We start from the raw sequence: 13755 nt of genomic DNA, 5'->3' as shown, positions 1-13755 counted from the left end.
AACTGGTGAAAAAAATCTTTACTCACAGACAAGATTCATTAGCATGATTATATTCACATTATAAGAACATTGTTCAGTTTACTGGGTCTATTTAAATAGTAAGCACCTCACAGCATGTAAATTATGATTCAACACCTATACGAGTGATCAAGTACGTGAACTTCATATGTAACATATAAAGTTCAAATGCCTCTAAATTTACATCCAAAGAAAGAAAACAATGAAGGTTAATGTTGATTACTGAAATTAAGGGTTATTAACTTTTTCTGTAGAAGGCCAGATAGTAAACAGCTAAGATTTTGTAGGACATATGGTTTCTGTTGTAACGATTCAATTTTGCTATTGTAGTATGAAAGCAGCTGTAGAAAATATATGAATGAATGAATGTGGCTGTGTTCCAAAAAACCTTATTTACAAAACCAGACTCCTGGCTAGATTTGGCCCTTGGGCTATATTTGCCAAACTCTGATTAAAATAGCTTTAAATTAATGGTTTTGATCATATTACCCATGAAACAAGTCTAACAGCATAAAATTTTTAATTATTTTATTTAAGTGTGAAACAGTTGTAGAATTGATTGAATTTCATGGATTGTTTTTATTATAAGGATGCATTTAAAATTTACCTTTGAAGTTCGTTTGCCAGTCTCAATTCTATTTACAGCTTACTGCTTATAATAAATTACACTTTGTTTCAGCTTACCTTGGTAATGTTAAGTGAATAAATAAAATAACTAAAGAACTTTTCTCGATTTCCCATTTTCTTACAGTGAGATATTGATTTTCAACATCTATTGGAAAATAGACAGCGTGGAAAAAATATCCCATTGTCTCACACATTCTCTTAAGTTTGGGTGAATAGTCCTAAAAACAAATGAAAACATGTAAAAGCTTCATGTATTTAACTAAAGATCTAGTGAGAGTCATACAACTTAAAATAAAAAGCATGCTTTAAACCAGGTTATACTGGATATCTTTTCATAACAAATTTTAAAAATCACACTTTAAAGAAAATCTTAAAGAGAAAAGGCAAGATTCTCGCAAATAAAAATAATAATAGCTTAGCAACTTGGCCATTTTCTAGCTGAGAAATGACTTATTTCAGAACAACGGGAGACAGTATTAGGCTGTTTTGCTTTGTTATTTCTTTTTGTTATTGTTACTATGAACAATCTGTTTTACAGTCAAAGAGAGTGCAAAACACAGATCCACAGATCTGTATAGTTAAAAAAAAATCCACCATGATATATCAGAATGCTAAAGCAGAGAGATACGTCAAAAATACATAAATCTATAATTAGATTAGTAAGTAATGATGACTACTATTATGAAAGAAATTAGTAATATCCTCAAAATGTTCTTGGGAACAACATATTCAATTACTGGATGGAAGCTTCTGGCTTTAAAATATCTTATCTTTTTACTAAAATCGAATAATCTCATTAAGGAAAGCTAAATGAATTAGGTAACCAACAACAGAGAAGATGTTAATATAGCAGCTACAGCATGTGACACACAGATTCTATAAAATTCCCTTGGAACACTGGTAGGCAAGCTTTTTATATAAAGGGTCAGAGAGCAAATATTTCTACAAAAATAATAATAGCTTAACGATGTGGCTGTTTAAGCAGGGATATTGGCAGTTTATTTGGTTTCTATCACAATTTACTCTGCCATTGAATTGCTGCTGTGGTGCAGCCACAGATGACATGTAAAGAAATGAGTGTGACAATGTTCTAATAAAACTTGATAGACACTAAAATTTGTATTTCATATAATTTTCACGTCATGAAATATTCTCCTTTTGATTTTTTCCTACCGTTTAAAATGTGAAAACCAATCTTATCTCTGGGCCATTTAAAACAGGCAGCAGGCCAGATTTCACCACAAAGCTGTAGTGACCCTGCCTTAGAACAACTCCCAACAACTCCCTTGGAAAATTTAAACCATGGTAAGGAGAAAATTTTATTATCTGAGACAGACTCGAGGATAGAGCTGGCAGAGAAAGTAAAGTAGACACAATCAACAAGAGTCAAACATTGTGGAGAATATACAATGAAATGTTCATAAAACAAGACTAGGCATCACAATGAGACCCTTTCTCTACAAAAAAATTTTTTTAATTAGCCATATGTGGTGGTGTGTGCCTATAGTCCTAGCTGTTCTAGAGGACTGGGCAGGAGGATTGCTTGAGTTCATGAATTTGAAGCTACAGTGAGCTATGACTGCGTGACTGCCCTCCAGCCTAGGCAACAGAGCAAGACACTGTCTCAAAACAAGCAAACAAACACACAAACAAGAACACTCCAGAAAGTTTCAACACCTTAGTTTGACATTTAAAACTAACTAAAACGAGTTAAGACCTTCTTTTTCTGTCCTAGCTTCTGTCTTAGGAAAGTTAATTCTAGAAAGTAAAAATAAATAAATAAACCCTCAATTCACCACCTTTCTTTGCATATAATGCTGAAAAACATTATCTCTTAAGAGAAGCCCAATATGCTTCCTGTTACTTTAAGACATATAATCTAGTAGTAAGAAACTATCTGGTTTAGATACAGTAGCATCAGAAACAGAATATAATATTAACTTATATTTTAAATTGGTAGATACAGAATTTATAAATATCCTCACCTTAAGGAAAAGATCCATCTCAGGCTGGGTTTCATCTGTATAAATGAGGTAACATCTGACAGTGTTACTCCATAGAGAATGTGAAAACAGAGGAGTAACTTGTAATAAACTAGCTACAGCAATATCCCAATCATCTGAAAATAAAATTTCTCAAGTTCATGAAAAAAATTACCAAAACATACTTGATCATTCTAAAAAAGTTTAAAAAAGCATAACAGGCATCACAGAATGGAATCTGACCTCACATGTTAACACTGCCATAGCTTCGAGAGTAATATATTCTAAGGCAATTAGTTTTCTAAACTCAAATTCTATCCTAGGACTTGAAGCAATGAATGTCACCAGTGGTCTTCCCTGAGGCACCAGTGGTTCCAGTCAAGTGTCATAAAAAATTTTACATGAGTTATTCAATTAGTTTGGTACTTAAAGTCAGCCTACATTCCCAGGAGGATCTGGAGCTTTACTTTCTTATTATTCTTGAAATATACTGAGTCAAAATAAAGCTCAAGAATGGCATAAAATGAAAAGTAGCCTTATGCTAACTATATTTAGTGAGAATAAAAATTTAAAACGTATTTGGATAATTCAAGAAGCACAATTTTAAACATAATTTTCATTTTGCTGATAGAGAAATAATTGTATGGTTTTAAGGAAAAAGAGTAGAACTACTTATAACTTCTTAGGTCTGCACTGATATTGAAATTCTGAACAGATCTTAGAGCTATTCTGGACACTATGTTGTATAAAAATAATGAAAATATTATTTTGAGTAAGAATACAGTTTTCCCTCATTATCAATGGAGGATTGGTGCCAGTACCTCCTTTCAAATACCAAATCCACAGATGCGCAGGTCCCTTATGTAAAATCATGTGGTGTTTGCAATATAAACTAAACACATCCTCCCATGCCCTTTAAATCAAGCTTGTCCAGTCTGCAGCCCATGAGCCTCAGATGGTCCAGGATGGCTTTGCAGCCCAACACAATATTATAAGATTTTTTTGCCATTTTTTTTTTTTAGCTCATCAGCTATCATTAGTATTTGTGTATTTTATGTGCGGCCCAAGACAATTCTCTTTCTTTCAATGTGCCCCAGGGAAGCTAAAAGACTGGATACCCCTGCTTTAATTAAATCATCTCTAGTCATTTATAATACCTAATGCAATGTAAATGCTATGTAAGTAGCTGTTATACTGTAGTGTTTCTTATTTCTATTTTTATTGCTGTATGGTTATTTTCATTGTTATTTTTTCAAATATGTTTGATCTGCGGTTGAGTGGATCTGTGGATATAGAGACACAATTGTACTATATTACCTAATAGGGCTTTTTGATATTTTGTTCCATAACCTGCTCTAATCTTCAGCACCATCAAAGAAGCAGAGGGAAAGACTAAAACCTACTGCTTTTCAGTTTATCTACATTAGATTTGCTGCTCAACTAAAACACTGGATAATTCAGACCAGAGCACAGTTACTAGAACTTGGCTGGCCAGGATGGCGGGAGTACCATCTAATCCCCAAATGAATTATGTAACCTTATCCTTCCTTGTTAGTTATAGCCCTACTGTATGGAGGTTTGTCAGTGGAAAGCACTAGGAATACAAATTTCATGGATTGTTAATGGTATTAATAGTTCTAGCACAAGATTATAAAACATGAACAGTCACTACCACTAGGCAAGTAATTGTCAAACAGCATGTGTTACCTCTGTTAACATTTGCAAAGGGTCCTTCCACATCTATAGAACTATGGGCAAACTCAGGGCCTCTGACGGACTGCTGAAGCTGGATCATGCTTCCTATGGAAGGTTCACTTCCCAAGGCTCCACCAGTCCAGTATTCACATTGGGTTCCAGCAGCTGTTAACCGAGAGATTTTATCTTGTGAAAGCTAACTTATTGAATGTTCAAAAACTCATCACATATACAAAATAGGGTATCTAATTTTTTAAAGTATTAAAATATAACAAATATTCAAACAATGATTTTGAAAATACTTTGCCATCAACTTTTGGCAAAGTTCTAAGGTACTGATAACATAATTCTGGTTACCATCTCAAATTCAAAGAGTGGATTAAAAAGAGAAAGATGAAAAGAAACAAGAATACAATAAAAAGAAATTACAAGAGGGCAGTTAAAAACATCTTACAAAAAAAATTCTAAAAAAAATTTCTAACTGTACTGCTTAGGTATCAAAATCTGAAGAAAAAAACATCAAAGGGAGACTGTTACTAGCACACTAGCAATTAATATTCATAATTTATTAGGATATAAACTCTTTGCAGCAGGGAGTACATCCTTTTCAACCTCCTAGAGCAACAACATTAATGCCTGAATCAATAGCTACTTATGAACATGATAATTTCCTAATAAATATTTATATTCTGGTAAATATAATTATAAATATAACTTATAATTCTGGTAAATATAATTATGAATATAATTCTAAATATAATTATTCATAAAATATAATTATATAAATTAATATAATTATTTATAAATTATAATTTATAAATATAATTTATAATTGTATTTATATTTACCAGAATATTTATATTATAAATATACAGACATAATTATCTTTACTTGATAACTATAAGTAAATTTTATTGTTATCTGAGCTAAATCTCTGTCAAAATCTCTGACAAAACAGAGCTTACTATTGGTAGCTTTTTGAATCTCAAACGGGTGGCATTCCCTCAAGTGTTCCTTCTTCACATTTACATTGAAGTATGAAGAAGGAAGACCTAGAAAACAATTTGTTTCTAACTTGCTAAGACAATTACTATAGTTTTGAAACACTGTACATTTGAATATGTCAATAAAATTACTAAGACTTGTGTTGGGGCATAAAAAAGCATTTTCTCAGTTACACTTGGCCATCAAGAATTATTTCATTTTTTTCCTCAAAAGTTAGCAATAAAAATCCCAGGACTTTCGTCAGATTCCAATGATACTAAAATGAAAATTAAGAAGAACTGTCAGTTACTATATTTTACTCTAAAATGCATCCACTTGTGAGAATATACTTTATATATATTTATATAGTTCATTATAAATGAGAGTGACTACATTTTCCACTGCAATTAAAATAGAATCTTTTTCTTTTTTCAGTATCAATCATACTTTATTAATATTTTCTTAGAATATATAAACCCTTTCATTCTGTGATTTCAAGCTTTTATTTCCAGAAAAACATATTTTATATGTTTAATTATAAAACAAATGCTTTTGAATAGTTCACAAAGCTATACTGAAAACCACTCACTGAACTGTTACACAAGTATTCTAAGCAAAGAATATACCATTACATAAAAAAATAACATTGCAGAGACTACTAACTCCAATATCCATTTTTCCTCTTCTTCTTTTAGTAACAGAATGCTGCATTTTAGTTGGACACATGTCTGCCTGGCTGCTGATGACCCTTTCCAGTCTTCCCAGATATAGTTCTGACTAATGGGAATTAGGAAGTGATCTCTTAGGGTGTGCTTTCTGGGAAAGGAATGTGCTTTCCTCTTCCTTCTTTCCTATGGCTGAAATGCAGATGCACTGGTGGGAGCTCTGGGGCAGCTATCTTAGTCCAGAGAATAAAAGTTTATGGGTTAGGGTTGGCAGAGAGACAAGGCTGAAGGAACTTCAGCCCCCAAATTCATACCTTTTGTGGAGAAGAGGTGTCCTAGCAGCTGACAGACAGAGAGGATGCACAACTCTATTTGCAACAGTAGTTAAAGCAATGACCTAACATAGATAAGTAAAAGAAATCTAGCAGAATTCAAAGTTGGCTCTACGTGTAATTAGAGCTATGTTGAAAGCTCAAAATAGAAATAGGATATACACTTACCAGTGACATCTGTACAGTTGTCATCTGAATCAGACTCCCCAGGATCAAATACTTGGATACCCTGAGCCTGTAGCCTTTGCAGTTTGCTCTCCAACTCCCTCTTGGCCCTCAGTAAGTCCTGAATTTCATTTTCTTTAGTCTCTCTAAAAATCTTTAAAATAATATTTTAATTTTGAGAGCTTTTTCATAATCAAAAAGTTGTGTTGTCAACTTTAAGAGGAAAATATTTCATTCATAAAACCAATATTCATTTGGTCCTCGATATCCTCTTTCGTAGGGTGAACGTTCCAATACCTTTACCTTACTGTTTTGCAACTGGAAGCCACTGGAATTCCAGCAGGATGAATGTCTGTGGTGTGGGTTCGTCAAGTGCACTGCATGATGTTTAAGAAATTTGTCTCTCCCCCACTAAATACCAATAATACAACCTCCCTAAACATTTCCAAATGCTTTTTCCCCATACGGAAATGCTTTCCTTTTTTTTCAAAATTACTATTAAAATGTTCACTTTCATACGTTTTTCTCTGAAACTATCTCAAGTTTACCATGCCCAACTCAAAAATGTGAAAGTGCTCTACACTAATTCTTACAACTTTCATGAATCCTATATGATTTACTTCCACTTATTCATCGCATTATATATTATAAATACTTTTAAAATACACTGTTTCATTCCATTTCACTAAGGGGGTAAAAATGTAAGGAATTTACCTTGAATTGCCTTTTAACTTTATCTCTGTCATGTTCAAATGTTGCTGCTCTCTCCATTGCTTGGTATTTTGCTTCTAAAGCACTTTCTTTCTCTCGTAGTATCTTCTGATACGTTTTTTGAAGTGCCTACAATAATTTACCTTGTTATTTCCCGATAAAAATAGTCTTGCTCCCAAATTTTGCATTCTTACATATATGTTACATATCTTAAAAATTTTAAGTCTACTTATTATTTTACCAATTACCAGGAACTTCACATTGCCATTTTATTCAAAACATAATGGGAAAAAAATGCAAGCATGCTTGAACTATAGAACTACAACAAATAAAGACTTCAACATTAAGCTTTCAATGGAAATTAACTTTTTTTTTGAAACACTGCATCAGCTCTTAAACTTCCTTATGTCTTTTCTATCTTTGTGATAGTAAACATTAATTTTATAAGGCTTAACTTGAAGGATAATTAGTTTTCGGAGACTGTGTGCCTCTTGGCACTATGTCTTATTCATTTCACCATCTCAGTGCCTGGTACACTGCAGGTCTCCAGTAACTGTCTGAATGAATGAATGAAATAAATCTGGAGGAGTTTTTTCATGCAGAGATATGTGAGAAAGGAACCAATATATTTCACAGGGAATCAGGATTAGTGGCAGGAGTAATCCGGGACTGTGACAGTTGCCAACCCTTACTGCACTCTGTCCTGCTTGGTTTGGCCTTTTTTACCTGCCACCTCACAGTCGTTTCCAACATGCAGTGTCTGTTGGGCAGTGGCTTGGACACATGAAATCAGATATTTGAAATACACAAGTCCATTTTATAAATGCAAGTGCATTAAGACTGCCCAGTAGGAAAACCGTTGTCAGACCACAGAAAAATTGCTACACGCACTTCTTCCCAGACCACAATAATTTTACACAACAGTTGACGACGGAGTTTAAAAATTAAAAACAACAAAAAAACCCTCACTAGAAGAATGTGTAGGCGTGAAGACAGGAAGCATTTTTCTTTTAGAAAAATCAGTCTGAGGTATTTATTTCACCCCTAGTAATGACCCCAGGAACTCTTAGGCTGCCTGGAAGTCTCTACCACAGTAAAGAGTAAACAAGCAACACAACAACGATCAGAGGGGCCCCAAACTGACGGCAAAAATCTTACAGCTTTGCTCGGAGAAAAGCAATGTCTTGCTTTACTTACTATTTTAATGATTTATAACAGACCTGCTACACATGGAGGGCATACAATAATTGCTTTTAGAGTAAATTAATCAAATGAACTAAGGAAATTTGACTACATCTAGAGTAAAAATTTTGACCACAGGTTTTCAACCACAGCAGTTAAGATGGTGAGAATCAGAAGGCTTCCAGAAAAGTTAACGTCAAGACCATCAAAATGCAAGAGCGATGAAACTTCACAAAGAAACCGAGACATGCGCCCCACCTTGGAGCCCCACGTAAAATTTTTATGGGGGAGAGGGTGGTAACACTGGTGGGAAGAGTTTGTTGAGTTGCTTCAACAGATGTCACCAGCCTTCTGAGGGGGTGGGCGCGGGGGCGGGAGTGGCGCTGCAGATTGGCATTTGCCTCCTCAGGACACTTTCGAGCTAATTTTTTCTTTGTGTTTTAACGCCAAAACCAGAAATAGAAAAGCAGGGACTGGGCGCGGTAGCCCACTCCCGTAATCCCAGCACTTCTGGAGGCTGAGACGGGAGGATCGCTGAGCCCAGGAGTTCCAGACTGCAGAGCCGCGATCGTGCCACCGCAGCGAGACCGTGTCTCCAAAAACAACAGAGACAGAAAAAGGGGAGGGAGTTAAGGAATCATTTTAGACTCGAAGAGACTACGGCCTCTCAAATTAAAATGAACGGTTTCCGCCGAACTTTGAAAGCCTCTCGGTTTGGAGCTGGGCAGGGGTGTCCCGGCGCGCGCGTTACCTGCAGTTCGGCCCGCAGCCGCTTGTTCTCCGTGTCCAGCTTGGCCTCGCGGCGGCCCATGGACAACAACTCCTGGTTCTTGCTGACGCGGAATATCTCGTATTCCTTCTTGAGCCGCTCGTACTCAGCCGCCGCGTACTCCAGCTCGGGCACCGACGAGCCGGTGGACTTGAAGCTGGCCCCCAGCAGCCCGCCAGCGCCCGCCCCGCGGGGCAGCGACCCGGGCCCGGCCCCCGCTACCGCCCCCGCGCCCCGGCGGAACGAGTTGCGCAGCAGGCGGGCCTTGGGCTTCACCTCCACCGGGATCTCGCAGGCCTCGCCGCCGCCCGCCCCGTACGTGTCCTCGATCACCTCCCCGCCCGCGGGGCTCACGAGAGACGAGGCGGTCCCCATGGCGTCCGCGGCCGCTGCTAGCTAGGGGATGCAGGCAGGCCGGGGCAGCGGAACTGGATGCGCGCGGGAGAAGGACGGGACCCAGCGGCCGGACGCTGCGGCGGGACGGGGTGGCGGGGCGGGGCGGGGGCGCGGGACGGGGCGGAGCGGGGCCGCGGGGCGGGGCGGAGCGGGGCGGCGGGGCGGGGCGGGGCGGGGCGGAGCGGGGCCGCGGGGCGGGGCGGAGCGGGGCGGCGGGGCGGGGCGGGGCGGGGCGGAGCGGGGCCGCGGGGCGGGGCGGAGCGGGGCGGCGGGGCGGAGCGGGGCGGGGCGGGGGCGCGGGACGGGGCGGAGCGGGGCCGCGGGGCGGGGCGGAGCGGCGCGGGGCGGGGCGGGGCGGGGCGGCGGGAGCGGGCTCTCCGGAAGGACCTGGCGAGCGGCGACTGTGCGAGCCCAGCAGTGGATGGGATGCTGGTGTGGGCCGGTGCTCTGACTCAAGGTGTCACTGCCTTGTCACCGCCCTGCTCGAGGCTCCCGGCCCGGCGTCCTTCACAGTGGGGACAGGGCTGGGTCCCAGCTGTTCTACCTCCGCTGCCGCTATTACTTTCGCAACCCGATCCACATCACCCTGCACTGGGGATCTTTAATCTTCAGGTCCTTTGACCAGGGCTGATGCAGCTCTATTCTAGCTGTTGCTCACTTCTTGCCCAGCTGTAAGTAATGCAATGATACTTTAGGCATCCTCTTTACTAATGTTTGTTCATTCTTTTGGGGTCTTCCTTGGACAGACCTAAGATAACCCATGGCAGTTCATTTCCTGTAGGGTTGTAGGGCCCCACAGGGTCGTGGGGTGTCCCTTATGTTGTGCTGAGGTGCAGGATCCGAGAAGTAAAGAGACAGGACACTGAAGAACTGGTGAAAAGCAGCTGGACTGGTGGCGGGCACGCACCTATGAGCGGAGATTAGCGAGAGCCCCAAATGCCCAGAAGCATCTGTATTTATTAGATACAAGCAGGGGGCAGGGTCGTGAGTGAGGTCATCATCTGTAGGCTTAGTAATAGGGCATACATAATCGTGAGTCACAAGTGAGGGGGTCACCCCGTTGTCACTTGGGCAGTGAGGTGGGCTCTGCACAGTAGGGGGCCGTGTCGTTCACAGTAGTAGAGGGTCGTGTACAGAAAAGGGGTCCACCCCCATTAGGTCACTGAGGCAAGGAGGTGGGCTGTGTGCAACAGGTGTGGTGCGCTACACTTCTTATCTGTGGGCTAGAGACTTCAAAGGATTTCTGATAGTAGGATACTGTAAGCCAGTGCAGTGGGAACTGACAGACTTGTGCTCAACTCTTAAGCTATTTATGGAAGGATGATTTGACCTAGCACAGAAGCGAGAAAAGACTGACAGGGTGTACAGCCGCTGTGACTGGTCACACCAGAGGGGTTCTTCTCCCTCAGTTATTTCCAGGATCTCAGGCTTGAGGCCTACTTTTCCCCAGGAACTGGATGCAAGGTACTACAACTCCTTTCTCAGGAGGAGAGGCTCTAGCTCCAAGTCTGCCATACAGTGTATGTCCTTTCAGGTGGGGATGCCACCGCCTGGGTCTTTGGTTCTTGTCCTAGTCTGGCTGTTTTCCTATGTACTGTTTCTGTTCTGTGACTGCTCAAGGCATTCCTCCTACTGCAAACTACTATAATGGTTATATGGAAGGATTATATAAATCAGCACTAAATGTGTCAGTACAGCTCTGACTACAATACCTATATGATTATATAGAAAGGTTATATAGAACTAAGGATGATTATACCTATAAGCTAGATATAGTAAGCAGTGAGTTATGCTTCAGGCACTAACTGTGCCTGGGGTCTGCACAGTTCTTCTTCCGTGCCCACGGAGGGTGTTACCTACGTTTTGTGACCTGGAATAAGAAAAAGTTTCTCTGAATTTGATCTGGGCAGCCTGTAAATTAATAAATGATGCTACTGGCTTTTTAAAAAAATGGGATTTGTAGAATAAATATCACTTGGTCCTCAGATTATGAATCTCACAGTCACTTGGGACGTTTGGTAAAAATTTGGGAAGCTTGACAGTTTGCATGTTTAGTTAGCTCCCAGGTGATGCTTATGTAGTGTAAGATCTCAAAATACTGAGACTGCATAATAATTGTGGCTAGGGATAATTTATTTCCTTGCTACTCAAAGCATGGTCCTCAGGCAGTAGCATCAACATCACCCTGAAGCTTGTTAAGAATCAGATTCTCCCATAGTATCACTGACCTCCTGAATCACAATTTGCAATTAAAAGGACCTCTCAGGTGATCTGAATATAAATTAAAATTTGGGACGCACTGCTACAGCAGAAGAAAATGGTTCTTAATCTTGGCTGTACATTACCATCACCTGGAGAACTTTAAAAAAAAAAAGATTGCTGCCTGGGCCTCACCCCAGACCAATTATATCAGAATTTCCAGGTGTCGAGGTCTGAACATCATTATTTTTTAAAAGCTCCCCAGTGGATTTTAATTAGCAGTCAAGGTTAAAAACCAATGGTTTCACCTCAGCCATCTCATTATTGCTAACATATGTGTGATCCCCATTGGTAACCATCTCAGTTATCTGCTTACAGGCATCCAGATTCCTCTGTGAGCTTTCTTCACAGTTCATCATAGTGGAGGCACATGTAATTTTGACCATATTGATAGTATTGTGCTTCAACTTTAGAGATAGACAAGGCACCAGCAATGGTCAAAATGTCCTGAGAAAATTTATCACTTTGGAATAAATGGCCTGTATACTTGGAAATGCTACATTGAGTAAGTCTTTGAAGAGAAAGGAACTCTGCAAAACGAAGGGATTCTAGTTCTCACTAAAATTGCCTCCCTTTTCCCAGGCTGTTTGATCCTGCTCAGTTCTACCAAGTGAACTCTGACGTCTGAAGTCTCCTACAAAGTCTGTGAGTATGACCCCAATTTTAGGATCTAATTAATAGGGACAACTGTGATTAAGTAGCTGTGATTTAACATTTCTAACACTGACCATTAGGGGTCAGTGTAACTCAGGAAGAAAATAATTTGACTGTTTATGTCTTGAAAAGGATCATCTTGTGAAGATGACTGAAAGAAGTCAGTCTAGGTGTTGTCTTCATTAGCAGTTATCTACACTGCCTTACTTAGTTCCCATCACAAGTAGTAATATGACTCCGAAGATTATTATGAAACAGAAAAGAGCAGGATCAGCTAGCTTTTTCTACAAAGGACCAGATAGTAAATATTTCAGTCTTTAGGCTCTCTCATGTTACTCAACTCTGCTGTTATAGCACAAAAGCACCCCAACACCATATACAAGCAAATGGCCTGTCTGTATTCTGGTAAAACTTTATTTGCAAAAACTGGTGGCTGGTTGGATTTGGCTCACAGGTTTGCTGACCCCTGAACTGGAGGAGTGGTTCTCAAACCTGGAAAATACCTGGGGAGCTTGTTAAAAATTTGGAGTCATGAACCCCTCATCAAATCCACTGAATCTAAGTGTTTTTAAGTAGAGCTCACACATCTGAATTTTTTTAAAGTTATCTTTTGATTCAGAAGCAAATACTAATTTAGGAACCATTGGGACAAATGGTTCCTTTTAGGAAACCATAAAGTCCACCTTACTATAATGTTTTTAGTATCTGAATACCTATCCATGGTATAAAAGATATGAATGTGAAGCTTAGGCCTAGATGATCTCCATAAGTACTCTGAAAGTACATCACTGTACTTATTCCTCATTCCTCTGTAAATGCTTGTATTAATGCACTAGTCTTTGGATTATTTGGGGAACAGAACAACCCAGCCTGCCCTAACTGACGGAGGGGAATACTGAGTTAATTTGAATAGGGAAGAAGAGATTGATGAAAAAACTGAAGGAGAAGGAAAAGAGATAAAAGAGATGGTGGAATCGTTGTAGTACCTCCTCAAAAATGTCCCAAATGTTTGGTTAATTTACAAATCCTGAAAAACTTGCTGTGAACTATTTTTTTTCATGAATTGGTGAAGAGGAGGAGTTTAGCGCCAAGGTGGGTACAAGCGTGAAACAAAGACAACACACATTCACCGGATGGGGAAATGGGGTCAGAATAGTTTAAATGGATATCCATTCTTTTATGTAGTATGTGTTCTAATGATAGGGTTTTCCTGGGCTGTTTCCTTGGGCTAATCAAATGGATGGATATATATAGAAGGTCGTACTTTAAGAAGAGCTATAATGGGTTTTGTTAAGCATACCATAGCCAATATATTT

At 39.6% G+C, this 13755-nt stretch overlaps 1 protein-coding gene and 1 long non-coding RNA gene across 4 annotated transcripts in view; one reads left to right on the top strand and one right to left on the bottom strand.

Moving 5' to 3' along the window:
• NPHP3 (nephrocystin 3) overlaps positions 1–9625 on the bottom strand; it is a 41518-nt gene extending 31893 nt beyond the window's left edge. For 2 of the 3 annotated variants that reach the window (XR_013528642.1, XM_008990539.4), the window contains exons 1-6: positions 9113–9625; positions 7183–7308; positions 6472–6622; positions 4335–4487; positions 2631–2764; positions 703–863 (exon numbers count right to left, since the gene is read on the bottom strand). Coding sequence is in view for 2 of the 3 variants with exons in the window: in XM_008990539.4 (XP_008988787.4) it covers positions 703–863; positions 2631–2764; positions 4335–4487; positions 6472–6622; positions 7183–7308; positions 9113–9505 (1118 nt within the window). In the remaining variant the exon portion in view is untranslated. Of the gene's footprint in view, positions 1–702; positions 864–2630; positions 2765–4334; positions 4488–6471; positions 6623–7182; positions 7314–9112 lie in introns of those variants that run through there. The other variant, XM_035278301.3, reaches the window with a different exon arrangement.
• Positions 9626–10007: 382 nt separating this feature from the next.
• LOC118148805 (uncharacterized) overlaps positions 10008–13755 on the top strand; it is a 240638-nt gene continuing 236890 nt past the window's right edge. Inside the window, exons 1-2 of the long non-coding RNA XR_013528643.1 lie at positions 10008–10197; positions 12368–12430. This is a non-coding gene — a long non-coding RNA (uncharacterized LOC118148805). The remainder of the gene's footprint in view (positions 10198–12367; positions 12431–13755) is intronic.

The sequence above is a fragment of the Callithrix jacchus genome, chromosome 17 (genome assembly GCF_049354715.1).
Source record: "Callithrix jacchus isolate 240 chromosome 17, calJac240_pri, whole genome shotgun sequence".
Taxonomy (NCBI): Eukaryota; Metazoa; Chordata; class Mammalia; order Primates; family Cebidae; genus Callithrix; species Callithrix jacchus.
Note: the sequence above shows the minus strand (reverse complement) of the source record. Positions and strands in the feature narration are given on the sequence as shown.